Source organism: Herpailurus yagouaroundi, unplaced genomic scaffold, assembly GCF_014898765.1.
Source record: "Herpailurus yagouaroundi ecotype Mexico unplaced genomic scaffold, PumYag 190, whole genome shotgun sequence".
Taxonomy (NCBI): domain Eukaryota; kingdom Metazoa; phylum Chordata; class Mammalia; order Carnivora; family Felidae; genus Herpailurus; species Herpailurus yagouaroundi.
Genome location: NW_024412421.1, coordinates 28,701,561 through 28,719,610, shown reverse-complemented (window position 1 = coordinate 28,719,610; position 18,050 = coordinate 28,701,561). Strand labels below are relative to the sequence as shown.

General features: G+C 45.4%; 1 protein-coding gene across 2 annotated transcripts in view; it reads right to left on the bottom strand.

The window, feature by feature from the left end:
• WWOX (WW domain containing oxidoreductase) overlaps nt 1-18,050 on the bottom strand; it is a 988,815-nt gene that overhangs the window by 717,621 nt on the left and 253,144 nt on the right. For both annotated transcript variants that reach the window (XM_040443434.1, XM_040443436.1), the window contains exon 6: nt 15,840-15,928. In XM_040443434.1, the coding sequence (XP_040299368.1) occupies nt 15,840-15,928 (89 nt within the window). The remainder of the gene's footprint in view (nt 1-15,839; nt 15,929-18,050) is intronic.

Genomic DNA, 18,050 nt, shown 5'->3' with positions numbered 1-18,050 from the left:
GGTGAATTTTATGGTCTAGAAATTCTATCTCAATTACAAAAAAATCCTTGGCTTCTGAGAAACCTACCATGACACTCTAGGAACGAGCTAGGTGGCCTCCCGTTGGGCTCCATCCACCATGAACTGGGGCAGCTGTGGCTAATAGCTCTCCAGGCCCCATCCATCCTTGCCTCACACTTCCACCAAGAACAGAAAAGGAGACTCAACGGGTGCCTGGGTGGCTCAGTCTGTTAAGGATCCAACTTCAGCTCAGGTCACGATCTCACAGTACAGGAATTGGAGCCCCGCGGAGGGCTCCGTGCTGAGAGCTCAGAGCCTGGAGCCTGCTTCGGAATCTGTGTGTCCCTCTCTCTCTGCCACTCCCCCACACACACTCTGTCTCTCTCTCTCTCAAAAATAAATAAACATTAAAAACATGTGAATTTCACATAAATAATGGATAAACATTAAAAAAAAAGACTCAAGCAAGACAAAGTGAGTTCAATGAAAACAAGGTTGTGTGGTTTGGGTGTTCTGGGTTTTTTGTTCGTTTGTTTGTTTTTTTGACAGTTGATTGATTACGCAAAGCTAAATGGCTTTAGTTTGTGACACTATTTTAGCCTATTATTAGGATCTTAACAGGTAATATTACGACCTACGGTAATATTTTGCTGATTTAGTATCTCAACTAAATAATTACAGAAAACTTAGGGAAAAACATATGAGAAACAAATTTTTAAAAAGTATTTGAAATACATATTTAAACACATAGATGTTTAATGTCTTTCCTATAGAATGCGTATTGTGCCACTGAAAGTAAAAAACAAAACGGAAGGTGATTTCTGAAATATGAACAGCAGTATTAACTATGGATTAGTAACAGCGTGTTCATGGATGGAAATTTATAATGTCTTAGATTTGCTTTAAAGTAATCTCGCAAGAAAGGGGCTTCAGACTGAGTAAAACTGACCATATGTTGGTAATTGTAAGACCTAAATAAAGGCTATGGTAAAGCCCATTATACCTTTTTTCTCTCTTGTGTGTATTTGAAAGTCTCCATAGTAATAAATTTTAAGAAATCAAGAGAGATTCATGGAGGACCAGGAAAATGGTCAATTTTCATATGTATGCTTTTCCACATTTTTTCAAATGTTCTGCAATGGGTGTGGACCACTTTTGCTGTCACAAAACTTGTGTATACATGATGGTAAAATAAATAGGTCTGACATCTGCCTGAAAGACCATAAAGGCGATTGAGCCTTTTATTAAAACGAAACAGAACTAGACCAATGTGATCACTCAGAAACCGTCCCAAGAAGACAAAAACAAACCGAAAAGCAGGAGGGGAAGCCCCAGCTGGCGGCCTGCCCCGGCAGGTAGTGGCAAACCCACTCTTGTTCCAGTGGTGCAGTTGAGTGCAGTGGCAAATAAAACAAAACGAACCTCATCCACAGCTCCACTAAGCCTGGGACTCTCCCACAGGATGAAAAAGAGGGAAGAAAGGTCTGCTTGGGCCAAGACACCTGAGGGTCAGACGGGGCAGGGAAGCCTAGGATTGAAATCTATTTTGGTGTCAGGGTCTTTAAAGGTCATAGCGAATTCTCGTGGAAAATCAATAGGAAGGCCTCCCTCTAATAGGGTGCCAAGTTCTGCTTGTAGGTGTCACAGCAGAGCTGAGCCTGAGAAAGTTTCTGAAAAATTAACACAGTCACATGCCAGAGCTGTGCTTCTACAATGGAGAAAACCCAAGGAGGAGCCTAGAACACCACCATCTAAGACAAGGAATAGGCTAGGAATTGGTCATAGTGATAGTGAGAGTGTTGGGAGACGGCCAGCCCTTCCTGACTCCCAGTGCAGTGCTCTGTCCACTTTCCCAGACTGCTCAGCCCCAGTGAGCTCCCCCACGCATCTTCACCAATAAAGGAAAACCTAGGATGTCTCTTCTGCCCCCACCAGGAAGTGGTTTCTCCTCCCCCTGGGTACGATGGGCACAGACGACATGAATCAGCCACTGAAAAGAGAATTTCAGTGACTAACGAACAGAAGCCTTGCACTTGATAATACCCTAGTTGATGGCCATTAAATAAATATTTCAGATTTTAATAGCAATTGCCCACTGTTTAAGAAAGAAATGAGAAAAAGTTACATGTAACATTTCTGGAGGGTAATTTGGCTGTATTCACCAGCAGTATTAAAGATATTCATATGCTTTGATCCAGAAACTCCCCTTGCAAGAATGGATCCTAAGGAAACAAGAGATCCAAAAGGAGGTATGTGCAGGACCTTACCATAGTACTTACAATAGCAACAAAAAAAAAAATGAGAGTCAACCTAGCATCTGACAATTCAAGCTTGGTTAAATAACTTTACATATATGCAATGGATTACTGTAAATCCCCTAAAATTCAAGCTATAGAAATATGTTTGGTCAGGCGCCTAGGTGGTTCGGTCAGTTAAGAGTCCGACTCTTGGTTTCGGCTCAGGTCAGGATCTCATAGTTTGTGAGTTCAAGGCCCAGGTAGGACTCCATGCTGACAGCACGTGGAGCATACTTGGGATTCTCTCTCTCTCTCTCTCTCTCTCTCTCTCTCTCTCTCTCTCTGTCTTCTCTCTGCCCTTCCCTTGCTTACATGCATCTCTCTCTCTCTCAAAATAAAAAAAAAAAACTTAAAAAAAAAATCTGTTTAATGACATAAGAAAAATTCCCATGGTGTTCTTAGAATGAAGAAAAACATGGGCGCCTGGGTGGCTCAGCTGGTTAAGCGTCTGACCTTGGATCAGTTTACGATCTCACCGCCTGTGAGTTCGAGCCCCGTGTTGGGCTCTATGCTGACTGCTCAGACCCTGGAGCCCACTTCAGATTCTGTGTCTCCCTCTCTCTCTGATCCTCCCCAACTCGCATTCTGTGTGTGTCTCTCTCTCAAAAATAAATAAACATTAAAAAAACTTTCTTTAAAGAATGAAGAAAAAGAGATTATAAGAGAATATATGTAACATAACCACTTCCCAACCACTAAGGTGGCTACGATGAGAAAGGATGGCTGTAATTGAAGAACATGAAGAAGACTAACAAATGTTGGCGAGTTTGTGGAGAAACCGGAAACTCACGCACTGCTGGTAGGAACATAAAATGGTGCAGCAGCTATAGAAAAGGTTGACAGTTCCTCAAAAAGTTAAACGTAGAGTCACCACATGACCTCAGGACTCCACTCCTAGACATACACCCAAGACAAATGACAGTATACATCCACACAAAACTCTGTACACGAATGTTCATAGAAGCATTATTCTTAATAGCCCCAAGGTATAAACTGCCCAAATGTTTACCAACTGATGAATGCATAAAGCAAGTATTATATCAATACAATGGAATCCTATTTGGCAATTAAAAAAAAAAAAGGAGAATGGAGCGCCGATACGTGCAGAACATGGATGAATCTTAAAAACATTATGCTAAGTCAAAGAAGCCAGACACAAAAGGCCACAAATCCAGACACCATAAGCAGATTGGGGGTTGCCAGGGAGGTGCTGGGATGGAGAGGAACTGCACAGTGACAGCTGATGGTTTAGGGTTTGTTTTCAGGATGACGAAAATGTTCTGGAATTCAACAGTGGTAACGGTTGAACAACTCTGTGAATATACTAAAAACCAATGAACTGAACACTTTAAAGGGTGAATTTTATCACATGTGAGTTAGATCTCAATTAAAAATGCGTAAAGAATACATGTAAACAGACTTTCTCTTTTCAAGAAACTATGAACACAGAATAAAAACGGGTACATCAAGCTGTCAACATGGAGTGTCCAGGATGGTGGAATTATGGTTAATTTGTGCTTTATTCTGTATGTTTCCCTAGAATCCCAAAACTTTTCCTGAAGACTTATGGAAATCTTCTGGAAAGACCCTGAGAAAGTCTTCCAGAGAGGTGGCATGGCCACATTCAGGACAGACGGGTTGACTGTCCAGGGGCTGGGTCTCAGAACTGCCTTTTCTGAGTAGCTACATAAAACACAGCAAGCACATGACAAGACGTGAGAGCAATAAATATGTGTTGTGGGGAGAAGGGCATTTTGACCAACCGAAAACCTCAAACCCTGGCACTATCTATCCAAGCCCTGTCATAAAGGGGCACATCACACGGGGCAGACAGCCACCCCGGCTTCCTCACTCTGAGCTCCCAGAGCCCCCCTGCAGGTACCCCACCTCCGTGAGCTTTCTGTGCTGGGCATCGTGGAAGGCGACAGTGGGCACAGCCACCTTTTACCACAGATGGGCTCTTCTCCAGACACAGATACACCCTTGACATATAAATACTTCTCGCTTTTAATCCTCAGAATGCAGCTCGGACCCTCCATTGCACTCCATCTCACAGATGAGGAAACAGAGGGTCAGAGAAACAAAGTTAACTTGCTCAGGGTCCTACGCTGTCAAGACAGGCTTTGAACCTGAGCTGGTCTGACACCACACTAATGGTGGTCTGTGAGAGACCTCTGTCAACACTCTGAGCTGCTTTAGGGGAGGGGATGACAGCAGAAGAGGTGAAGCAATTATCCCTGCTGAACTCCAGGTGGGCAAATGATAACCACGACTCCAGCCCCAGTGAGCCCCAGTGAGCACACAAGAACCGCCTGGGAAGATTCTAACGGCCCAAGTCCCAGCGCACATCCCAGAAACTGGAAGTCAGAAGGGGAGTGGCAGCCAGGCGTCAGCGTTTTTTAACGGTGCCCAGCTGACTCCACGCACAGCCGAGCTGAGACCCACGGGTGATGGTCCCTTGGGGGCTCGGAGATCTGATGTGGCAAACTGAAACACCTCTGTCCTTTCAGGCGGAGACATCGTGCCCAGATCCGTTTCCCAAAGCCACATCATTTGTCAACCTTCCCATTACTAGTGCTTCTCAGACAACCACGAACCTTTTCTTCTTTCTGTTTTTGGTTATCAATTACTGCATAATGTCAGCTAAAACATCTTTTTGATTACTAAGTCGGTGTCTGAACTGTAACAGAAGTAGAAGCTTTTGAAAGGCAAAATAAGAACTTTTGCCGCTAATTGAGAGGATCTGTTTCAATTTTTCTGAATGACAAGGTGTTGGGTAGATTTTTACGAAATAAAGAAAACAAAGGACTCACAATATCAAAAACGCAGTGTGGTGACAGGTAGTTCCACTAAAAATATCATCTTCCTTGGGGATTTTCAGCAGGCTGCCGCGGCACAGCACCGTTGATTTATTTCAGATGTATATTCGAGTTTTGGGGCTGACAAGAGTTAGCTTCTCAACAGTTTACTGGGGAAAAGATACGGTTCCCACTGGGGAAAAGATACGGTTATTAAAACGTGAGCGCCGTGGGGTTGAAGCACAAGTCCCCCACATGTCAATTCTATAAAAGCAGAATTCAGACGTGACAATGGGGGTGCCTAGGCGGTACCCGGAGAAAACCCAAGCTGGGTTCACAAGCCAAGATGGGACGTAACATTCTCGACCACAGGCAATAAAAGGTTTTTCCTGAGTCTTACAGAAACCAGAGGTCTCTGAGAGTAATCACGGGCTTGCTGCGTAGATGACTAGGAGGGTGGTCTCAGCACAGGTCAAAGAACAGGCCTGGCAGGGCCCAGAAAGTGCTGGTCCCTGTGCACACCCCGTGATGCCAGGCCGCCAGGGCCACGTGGTCTGCCCTGCACCAGGGGAGCCCATGGTTTCCCAGAAAGGAACTTTTATGGTATGGTTTTGTTTAGTCTTGTTTTTTTTTTTGTTTTTGTTTTTTGCCTGCAGGAGCTACTGTATATATGATTACTTTAAAATTTGCTTCCCAACATCTGTAAATATATAACCTCAATACCACCCATGGAAGTATCAGTTTAAGAACTGGGAATGGCTGAGAATCGGCACATTGAAAACAGAGTTCGGGTCACTAAAGAGAACTGTGGTTTTCCATTTTTATCCTTCCTTTCTCCCTCCCAGCCACCCAACCCACCCTATCCATCCACTTCTGTGAGCTTATTATAAGGCAGTATATGTATGTAATCATCGCAAAGGGTGATGATAGTGATAGCAACGACACAGCTAAAATTTATTAAGTGTTTATCAGGCATCAGGTACTAGGTTTTACAGACATCATGCTATTTAATCCTCTCAGCCACCCACGATGGAAATGCCATCATCTCCTACTTGTACTGATGAAGAAACTGAGGATCGGAGAGATTAAGGAATGTGCTGTGGTCTCCACGCTAGTCAGGTGTGGGACAGAAATCCAGAGACGAATTAGCCAAGACTGCTGCCTCTGTGGGGATGAGCCTCACAAAGAAAAATCAATGGAGAAAAAAGCATCCCCAAAGGATTCAAGCGTGATGATGGCGTGTGTTGTTGATACTCTGAGAAGTGACTTATCAATTCAACCATGGTGTGGAGGTGAGAGTAGGGAACATGGAGACTCTATACAGGATGCGACAAAGTCATCCGGTGAGCAGGTGGTGGACAGGTAGGAGAGGAGGGGCTCAAGTCAGGAGCACAGGCCCAGAGTCAGGAGGCAGAACCTCTCAGCATCTCCCTACACAGAGTACAGAGACACGGGACTTGGAAGACACAACGGTAAATGAAGGTGGAGGAGGGGCCAGACCCCAGAGGCCTTGGGAGGCCACACCAGCAAGTAAATGCAGCCTTGGCAGTTCAGGTGGCAAGACATCACCGAAAGGTCCCTCCACAGGACAGTGTCAGGGCTGGGTTTGTGTTTGAGAGTGATCACGGTGGCAGTTCAGGTGCATAAATAGCAAAATGACCCCTTGGTCTACTTCTGTCTACCTGATCAGCATCATGATGAAGGCAAGTGGGAAGTAAGGGGAAATGAACACTGACATTTGGAATAAATGTACAAAGACAAGTGCAAACGAGAGTAAATAGTTGCCATTTCTGCTTACCCTGACTCTGCAGACAAGACCCCTTCTATGTCTGGTGGAAAACAGCCCAAGTTCCTTAACTGAAGGGAGGAGTTTCTCTTCCATTGGGCTTAACCTCCTTTTACATATTTCAGCAAAATGACTTCCTCTTGGTGATAGCAAATTGGCTGGAAGGAGCGTCTCCTTCAACCTTGAAGTGACCTTAATAATTGTCCCAGTAGGCAGAGGTTGTCATCCATCCTATTAATGGGACAAATTGCCTTTGGAGGCAATGCGTCCTGCATGATGCATTTTCCAAATGAGACAGATCTTCCTGATTCTCCAAACTACTGTCTAAGCCGAGCTCAGAGGCAGCACAGATTGTGGACCAACTTGTAGCCTCACTCCCTACTGGCAAGCATGACCTTGGTCAAGGTCCTTAATCTCTTTAAGCCTTGATATCTTGATCTATGAAATGTGGCTGCTCATTGAATTAGGCTGAACCCTAAGACACCGCCATTCTTCCACCATTTGTGACCTACCCTGAGTCCTAGTGAGGATAAAACGAGACGACACAGAAGTACTTAACAGTGCTTGACACATAATAAATAGGTGACAGATATGAGCAATTAGTATCATCATCATCATTACACGGTTCCAGGCCTCAATTAGGACTTCAGTGTCTTAGTATTTAAACAACACTTAGTTGTCTTAGGTGACCTGCTTTCCCATATGGCAATATTTCCAAACCTCAGCAGAGCACGCTGTTCTATTCAAATTCTTATCTTTTCTCCAAGCCTCTAAGTATCAGAGTACTTTCTGCAGGGCTGAAATTAACCAAGCACACAAATGCTGGCTATATATATTTATTTATCTTGATTGGGCTAACATAATCCATTTTCTAAGAAAAACGGCATGTATTTCTCATAGTAAGACAACATGCTATCAAAGTAAGTCCCATTTCAAGAGACAGTGGGTTCTGGCCCAAGAATTAGCAAGCCACAACTCCCAGACCAAATCCCAACCTCAACCCACTTCCTGTTTTTACGAATAAAGTTTTATTGGAACACAGAAAAACACCCAGTCATTTCTAACTTCTCAGTGGCTACTTTTGAATTACAAAGATCTCACTCAACAATCAAGATGCACTCAACACTAGCTGCAACATAGACTGCAAAGGCAAAAATATTAGAATAGATTTTTATGTATCTGCCTGATTCTCTATGGAAAAGCTTTGCTGACTTTTACTCTAGTCCAGTGACTTAAGCGTTCATTGTTGAAAACCAGCAATAAAATTAATATTATTTACTAGAGCTAAAGACATAACGTGATTTATGTATACATTGGTGGGATGGTGAGTGTAGGAGAAGGCAGCCACAGAGTAATTGTACCTGTCCTCCAAAGCTGGGTTTTTATTCTTCCTGGAAGGGAAGTTTTTTTGTGTGTGTCTTCAATTAACATATATCACTTTGATGTCATGAAACATGATAGTGATGGCTGAACTGAGAAATCTGTTGGGAAATCAAAACTGTTTATTTTGCAAACATCGTTGTGGTTAATTCGAACCCAGTTTCATGTATTTCTTAGCTGTGATGGCTTTTAATGACGGTCAAAGCCTCACTGAATTTTTTTTTCTGACAAATTTAATTGCAATGTGGCCCCTAATTAACTTAATAAATATTCTCCTCCACTAAGGATTTGTTTTTGAAGAAAGTCATCATGGAAAGCTATCAAAAAAAAAAAAAATCCTCAAGCTTCACAAATATTCTAAGAGAGAAATAAGGCTGGGTAGAAGTGAGGCAGCAAATGGTGTAATGCTAGTGCCTAGCCCAGTTCCTGGACCATTGTAAACACCGAATAAATAACGATGTGAAGGGAAAAAGTGAAAACACACACACACACACACACACACAGAAAAGGAGGGGAGCAGAAGGCAGATGGGTACTTTGGTACCACAGAAGATACCGGCTGATTATTTTCAGAAGGTCCCACTATACCTTCCACTGTACCTGTACATTCAAAGCAGGATGCTCTTATGGCAACACTAGTCATCTGGAAAAGCTACCGCAAGCCAAGGGAAACAGATGTAGCAATAGCAAAGAAAACAGATCTAGCCATTTACTCTGAGATCCTCAGCGGAGCGCTGCGATGACGACAATCATTTCTGTTTGGATCTTGTCATGCTTCCAGCTTGCAGGCAACATGAAGGTCATTTCCCCCCTTCTCTTGGTTGCCAGGAATCTCAAAGCTCATTCTGAGGTCCAATTTTTAAGGATTTCAAAAGATTATTAAGATCCACTGCTTGGCTAGGGCCACATCTTACTAGTCTGCTTTTATCCCCTTTCTCTGTGGAAGTACATTTCTTATTTCTTTTTTAATTGTTTTTAATGTTTATTTTTGAGAGAGAGGGAGACGCACAGCGTGAGTGGGGGAGGGGCAGAGAGACAGAGGGAGACACAGAATCCAAAGCAGGCTCCAGGCTCCGAGCTGTCAGCACAGAGCCCAACACAGGGCTCGAACTCACTAACTGGGAGATCATGACCTGAGCCGAAGCTGGATGCTTAACCGACTGAGCCACCCAGGCGCCCAAGCAGATTTCTTCTTTCTATTTTATCATACTGCATGTATTCTTAAAAACCTCTCAGATCATTTTAAGATCAAGAAAAGCAACAAATACAAATTAATAACAGTCACAGACAGTGCACTGAGATGTGCCTTGTTGTTTCATGCATCATGGCTTTCCTCCTCAACAACCATGAAAAAGGTATGTAACAATCTACATAGATCTGGAAAGTAAGGCCCAGAGACGCCAAGAGTTTGCCCAAGACCACACAGCTAGTATATAGTAGAGCTGGGATTTAAATCTAAGTTCAGTTGAGCCACAAAATTCTATTCTTTCCACACCAGGGGTTAGCACACTATGGTCCCTATGCAAATCTGGCCCATCGCCTGTTCCTCTAAATAAAGTTTTATTGGAACACAGTCATGCTCACCCACTGAAATATTGTCCATGGCTGCTTTCACACTACAGAGGCAGAGCTGGGTAATTCCAAGAGATCTTACAGCCTGAAAAATCTAAAATGCTTACTCTCTGGCCGTTTATGTAAGAGATTGCTGACCCCTGCACTACACTATACTACTTGGAGTTAGTGTTTTCATTTAAATTTTTTTTAATGTTTGAGAGAGAAAGAGAGAGGGAGTGAGCATGAGCAGGGGAGAGGCAGAGACAGAGAGAGGGCGACACAGAACCTGAAGCAGGGTCTATGCTCTGAGCTGTCAGCACAGAACTCAAAGCAGGGCTCAAACCCACAAACTGTGAGATCATGACCTAAGTTGAAGTCGGATGCTCAACTGACTGAGCCACCCAGGTACCCCATTTAATAAGAAATGACAGTATATAAAATGCTTTTGAAATTTTTGAAGAATTATATAAAAAGATGCTTAGAGAATTAAATGTGAGAAGGCAAAGAATTTCCTTACGAGGGACTCATTCTTCCCTGATATCCCTAGATACAGTAAATGCTTCACAATATAAATTTTCAACATCCTAAGATGGAAAATGTATGGGATGGGAAAAAATTAACTTGTAGCCTTTTTAAATTTTTCCTTAAAAAGTCATAATTAAGATCTAGATTTAGAGAGTTCATTATAGCAAAATCTGCCTCTCCTTTTTTCTTTTCTTTTAGATTTCATACTGGGAAGAAAAGCAATACAATCCTCGGTTGGGCAAACCAGAAATGGATTTCTCATGGTGAGCAAAGAGTAAAAAGAGTAATGCAGATATGTCGGCTAAAACATTATTCTTAAAATTGAGCTGAGGAGAAAAAGAAAGATTAAGCTCTAATTTACACATCGGTCCTTGGGGTAATTTATCCCTCAAAATGTAGAATTTATTTATAATTTATGGCCCACCCATTTCCATAGAAAGATTTGAGATGGCAAAATTTGGAATAAGAATCCAAGAATATTATATCTGGGATTAGTAGATTCAAATTCTGAAAGCAATTTAGTAAAAAGTAAAAATAAGTAACTTTGTTCAAGACCGTCCCCCTCAAATGTTTAAAAAATAAAGAACAGAAAACTGTTCTCTTAGCACTTTTTTTTAAAATGTCACTATTCTGTATTATTTTCTAAATGAAACAAAGTCTACTTTCCTTAAACTATACTGGAGACAGAAAGCTGAGAAGGAAATGTAGAAATCCATGATCGAAAATATAGTTCTAGAAACCTTCAGAATTGTGTATATTATTTTAATATGAACTATCAATTTCAATTAATTTCCAGAACAAATCAAAACCCTTGGTCAATAGTGTAAGAGCTGATTGGTACCTGGGATCCCAGCCAAGAATTTCCTAGATTAGGTGCCATTACTAACTCTTAAAATTTCAGGATTGGAATCGAGGTGTCCATTATTTCAGGAGTATCTGGAACTCAAACATTATAATATCTTGCGAAAAACAAAAAACAAAAAACAAAAAACAAAAAAACCTATGGAGCTCCGAGGTCCAGCAGCTGGTGAAAATACGCACTTTTCAGTAAGCCAAGCAGCTAGAAACTAGGAATGAAAATGCGTCACAGCAGCACAAACAACCAACTATCGTGGCAGAGCTCATTCCAGAAAATGCCAATATTGGGTCTGAATGATTAGTAAAGGTCCCAGCTCTTCGTACTCTGACGGATGCCTCCGCCTGCCAGGCGGCGTGGAGCCTGGCTGCTTTCCAGGATTGCAGCTTAAACAAAATTTCCTTCAAAATTCAGTTTGGTTGGGACTTACCACAGGCTTTGGCTTGGAACTTTCCAGTAATGCCCAACATAATTCGACCTGAGACACACTGGCCGACCACCACCACCACTAACTCTGGGGAGAACTGTCTGGAAGCAGGAGGAGGATTCCGGGCCTGACCACCCAGAAGACTGAGTAAAGAATAACAGAAGGAATGAATGCAAATGGAGGTGAGCAGAGGAACGGAGCGGTCAGGGCGTGCTGAGCCCAGGAAAGCTGGCATTGGCAAGTAGCCATGTCTGTCCTCTCCATGGTAGACTATGCTGTCCCTATGCAGCACTCTTGCCCCAGAATTAAAGAGGCACCGGACCAAGCCACTAGAGTTACCTACACTTCACAAGAAACTTGGGAGACAAAAGAACAAAAGAACACGATAAGTGGCACCACAGCGATGTAGTCATTGACGTAAAGAACACAGAAAACTCTAGAGGACAACCCTGTCCCTTAACCAAGTAAGTTGCATTAATTAAAAGAAGGTTTTTTTTGAGGGGAAACCTATAAAGAGCATTCACTTAGTTTGAACAAACAACTGATCTAAACAAACCGAAAGAGAGAGAATAGATTGGTCGCCTGGGTGGCTCATTCGGTTGAGTGTTCGACTTCAGCTCAGGTCATGATCTCTCGGTTCACCCACCAGCCCTGTGTCGGGCTCTGTGCTGACAGCTCAGAGCCTGGAGCCCCCTTTGCATTCTGTGTCTCCCTCTCTTTCTGTCCCACCCTGGCTCATGCTCTATCTCTCAAAAACAAGTAAGACATTTTAAAAACATTTAAAAAAAAAAAAAGAAAGAGAGAAAATAAAAATGTTTCTTGGTTTTAATGGTTTTAAGCTGCTAGCTTTTCGAGCAACTTCTTACTCAGATACATCCCAGTACAGGAATCCGTACTAAAAGGTGGGACTGAGTGAGGCATGAGACATAGCAAGAAGGAGAGTTGTGGATTCAGACACACTTGGGCTCACACTGCGGATCCACCACTGGCTGCAGCTGGAAACCTGATCTAACCTCTCTGTGAAAGGCTGGAGCCTTTCCATTCGTAAACTACAGACAAAGGTGACTAATGCCTAGGGTTGTAGTAAAGAGAGAATACACGTGTAGGTGCTTAGCGCCTTGCCTTGCACAGAGTAATCAACAAGCTGACTAGCAGCTATGATTGTATATAATCATCAGTAGCGTTCATTCTAAGAGTGCCTCCCACCACCACCTCCACCCCTCACCCACCCCCCACCCCTGCAAAGAAGCAGATCTCCGCAGAGATCCCGGAGGAGGCTGAATCCACATCTCCTGGTCGAAGGCAGAGGGAGGGCGGACCCGCAGAACGACGGACCGCATCTTTCACCAGCGTTTCGGCTGAGCATCTGTTTCTAGCTTTCTCTGCGTTGGGTTGCACAATACACTACCTCTCCCGGGGCGGGGAAGCTCGCGTGAGCTGGAGCAGGATCCGGGGGGAACTCGCACGGGAGCAAGGAGCCTGACCGTGTTGCTGGTGTGCCCAAGCGCCTGAAAACGTTACGGTAGATGGGGGTGTCCAACGGAATTGCGACGCGAGGTTTTTTTTTCTCTCCTCGGTCCAACGGCGCCAAGAGGAGGCTGGTTCTGAACCGGCAGCCTTTCTTTCACTTGTCATTATGTTTTACACACAAGGAGATTTTAATGTCTGAAGATGGGCGGTGATGAGAAGGAGGAGGCTACACGTGTTTTTTGGCAGCCTAGTCACCAGTACTTAAATTCACTTCTGACAGCGCTCGGAATCTAAAGCCCTGTAAGTACCAAGCTGTCATCTGCCTTTCCAGGAGAGACTTCGCCCTGGCGGTGTTTCAAAAGTAAAATCACTCACTTTTTATGCATATTTTCGCCACCACAATATTGCTCTAAGCCGTGTGAAAGACTGCATCTCGAGAGACGTATAAAAAGAGGTTTGCGGTACCGGGTTTTGCAAAAAAGGAAAATCGCCTTCGTTTCTGAACCCAGAAGGACAAAAATTCAGCCATTTGCCAAAATCTGGGATTAGGGCAAAAGAGGTGCATCTGAGGGCGGGGGGACTACAAAAGGCAGCTGAACGTGAGGATGTCTGAACTACTTTAACTGACGGTCCTGTTAGGACTTGGACGGCGGTCCCATTATGTAACAGCTGGCGTGCCTCAGCACCGCTCGGATCCAACGAGGAAGCCGAGGGAGGCAGCCTGTGCGAGCCTCTGCCAGAGCCTCTCCGTGTCAGGGACAGCGTGACAGTCAGAAGCGGACGGAAGTCCCCCGGCTGCACCTGACCCGCCAAGTGACCCTGCGAGAGCCACTCCCCGCCTCTGATCTCAGTTTCCACCGCAAGTCAAGCAGAAGACAGGACCGCGCGGTGGGTGAGGGGAGGCCCAGAGTGACGGCCGCAGGGGCCCTCCGCCCCTCCTGCTTCCCAGCCGCGGGCCCCCCTTAACCAGCCTTTCGCGTCCAGTCGTGCTCCCCTTGTCCGTGTAACAGACTAGGGGCCAGCGGTCAGGGAGAAAATGCGCAGGAAGGTTCTTGACACGTGGCCCACAACGCATGCTCGATAAATGAGTGGCTACTGCTCGCTGTTGCTGCTGGGACTACTGCTATCCTTGCAAACAACCACAGAAGTAACAGGTTGAGGAGTTAGCCATTCAGCAACGAAACTGCTTGCTGGCACCTGAGGTTTACGGCTCATCTGAGGTGAAGTGGGCTTCTCGCGGCCCCCGCTGCCTTCCCAGAGCCCAGAAGAGGGGCCGGGGCCCTGGAGGCACTCACTGAATGTGTGTTAAGTGAACAAGCAAGTGGAGACATGAGTGGAGGAGGTAGACACGAGCAATCGTCTTAAGAGGGACTGGGGCACACCGGACCTGACGTCCTCCGGAAAACACCAGCGAGGGCCAGCAGCCAGCAACTGCCAAACAGGGCACAGAACAGGCACAGCAGACTCAGCCAGGTCTGCGGGCTTGGTGGGGACGTGACCCAGCCGTTCTGTGAGTGCGGGGCCTGCATTTACGGGCCCCGTAAATTACCAACTCCATTACCAACTCCAACTCTGTGTGTCAGCCTCAAGGACTCAGGCCACTTGCCAGCTCCCGAAAGGGCTTGGGAGAACAGACTTCCTGGCAGTGAGAAAGAGCAGAGTGAGAAACTGAGGCAGACTCAACAGGGGCTGGCCACAGGCCAGCACCTTTGGAATATCTGCTTTCAAATGCCTCCGCCTACATCCGTCATCTGCTTGGAGAACTAGAAAACCACTGACTGCTTCCCAACAGAGCCTAACCCAAAGACAACGGGTCATTTGTCAGCCTTCTCCAAATTTGGTCATTCTGGGGCCACTTGTGGAACTATCGTACCCTTGGCACTATGTAAACTGTCATTAACTTAACCCTCGTGTCCAAATCAATGCACTAAAAAAAAAAAAAAAAAAAAAAAAATTAAATGCAGTTATTTTTTTAATGAAATTTAAACCAATGTGTCAAACGAGAAACCACTACTGGTGGCCCTCCATGTGAGGGAACCATAAAAATAAACCCTTGGGAACAAAATATCGTAATTAAAACTGAGCTAGCCTCCACTGCTTTCCCCGGCTCCGGGTCTGAGGGCCGCTGTGTCTCTGATAGAAAGGGAGGCCGGCATGTGGTGGCGTGAAGGCTCGCCAGCCCTGAGCTAAGGCTTCCTCCTTCGGGCGTGTTGAAAGACTGTAAACAAGAAGGAGAGAAAGGAACGAGTTTCTCACGACGTGAGTCCATGTGTCGGAGCCACGTTCGCGCGCCATGTAAGCTCACTGCACACGTGGATACGGTGGAACCTTCTCACGCTCTCGATTCTCGGCCCCCTTGCGGTACTGGGTAACTGAGGCTCCTCGTTCCCGGATGCAATTAAAACACGCTTTTCCTCGATCCTGAGACGCACTGCCAAAATGTCTGTAATCAGGATGCATCCTACAATCGGCTGGCTTTTATTAGCCACTTTAGTGCTTCAACAGTGTCTTTCCATTTTTATTGGGGGGAGCTGTTATTAAACTGAAGGCACATCTCATAATGAGGGTGACTCAAGAAGTCAAGAAAATATGGGACACCCTAACGGGGCCAATATAAATGAGCCTGCCGTCTGGATGCCAAGACAACACAACAGCCTTGTGCTTGCGTTCTCCCAATTGTGTTCATCTGATAAAGACATTACAATAGCAAGATATTATGATCTATAACCCTCCACTGAAACACTCACACATTCTTGGCCTTGAACGCTTGAGCAAAATGCTGCACACTACGGAGCAGAGCGAGGTCCAGGGTCATTGCTTCTACCTTGGCTTTGTGCTGGAATGAGAGAAAATAAAAAGAAATGATAAATAACAGCAAGTTTAGTTCATGGTATCAAGTTACAGTAAATGTGTTATGGAACATGTCAGAATTCCCCTGTTTAATATTAGACGCCCAGAGAGAATATAAATCATCGGAATGAATGGAAGAACAGGGCTTTTACTGCCAAGTTTGGGAGGATGTGAGGCTGGGAATCCGCTAAAACCACAGGCTAGGGATTGTGCTGTTTCACTCAGCGCACAGAAGACGCTCCAAAGGGTCTTCAGGCTCACACATGTCCTCTCCATCTGTGTCCTAAAAAAAAACAAAACTATGAAAATAGGGGAACGCCAGGACAAAGCCTGGCTCGTGCAAGAATTCAGTAGATGACATTTTAATCTCAAAAGCTGCCATCGGGGCTCTGGAATGATTCCATCGAGCCTGCATCAGAAACTAAAGACGATTCATTCCTAGAAAATACAAAAGCAGGCAAAACTCATTTATTCCAGTGGACCCTGAGTGACCCAGGTCCCGAAGAGCCCTCTGGTTTAGCAACCCAGAAAACTACAGCTGGGTGGGCACATGCAGATAGTAAGAGTGGCTGCTGTCTCTCCAGGGCGGACTCTGCACCGGGCGTTACTTGCATCATCTCGCTTCTTCCCTGGAACAACAGAGTGGGTTACACTCTCCCCGTTTTACATGTGGCCCCTTGTAAGAGATCGCAGAGCTCACAAAGGTGGGGGGCAAGGGTTCACCACAGTCTGACGCCAAAGCCCTCGTTCCCTCTTTGCCGGAGACTAGAAGGCCTGGAGCCTCAGGATTTGAAGCAATCGTGCTCCACTAGACAGCATCCTAACACATTTCTGGAAAGCTCAGGGTTGCCTCTCAGCCTTCCCCAGTGTTCATGGGGCACTCCCCACTTGTGAGTCTGGCTGGGCTGCAACGTATGAGATTAAATATAACCACTTCTTTTTTCATAGTTTATTTGTTTTTGGGGGGGGCGGAAAGAGAGAGAATCCCAAGCAGGCTCCACACCGTCACATGGATCCCGACGTGGGGCTCGAACTTGTGAACCGTGAGATAATGACCTGAGTCACAACCAAGAGTCAGATGTTTAACTGGCTGTGCCACCCAGGCACCCCTAAATACTATCACTTGTTAGACCTATCTCCTCCAAAGGATGCACAGCCAAGAATGTAGGGGCCACCTGCTCGTTCAGGTAAGGAAAGTCCCAGCAAACAAACGGTGAGCCTGGGAATTCTGGTCTAGACTATGCTGTTAGTGACAGTGAGACTAGTAGCGTAACAAGCTACTTCCGATGCTATGAATGGGGATGCGACGGCACAGTGGAGAACATCCTCCGCCTCAGCCGTCTTGTCAGGGAGAGACACAATCTGTGCTGAGGTGCTTAGCGTATCTGTGCCCATTGATCTTGGCCGCCTAAGTCCTGGGCTGTAACCCAGCCTCGAACAATAAGCATCAGGCACGGGAAGCCGGGAGGCCAACTGACGTGGGGCCATTTAATATTCCTGAGGGTCAGTTTCCTCATTTGTAAAAGGTGAACATTAACTACCTTCTCACCGACTTGTGAGAAGAAGTATAAAGCACCTAACATCCAGCTTGGAAGACAGAAGGGATTTAATAAACTTTATGAGAAGGAGAGAAGACGTCTGCCGTGCCAAATTCCTTCCCTGACGCGAGTCTGCGACTAATGGTGGTGCGGGTGCACTCCAGTGCAGCGTGGTGGATGAAATGACGCTCACGAAGACCGCATGGGACCAGCTCGCTGTGACATCCTGGAGGATTCAGGCCATGTGTACTCACAGAGCCCAGTTTTAGGGAGATGGGTGTACGGTGATTAAATGACGTCCCCAAACCCAAAAGCACATAGGCAGCGAAAGCAAGCTGGCCAACGTAGATGTACGTTCCTGGGACAACAGTGGCAGAGGCACAAACATGCCGATTTGGGAAGGAGGAGGACAAGCATTTGACCTGAGCCAGGAAGAGGGAAGGTGCCAACGCGTGGGTGTTAAGAGTCTCCTAAGATCACTGGGGCGCCAGAGGGGCTCAGTCAGTTGGGTGTTCGACTTGATTCAGCTCAGGTCATGGTCTCGCCTTTTGTGAGCTCGAGCCCCACATC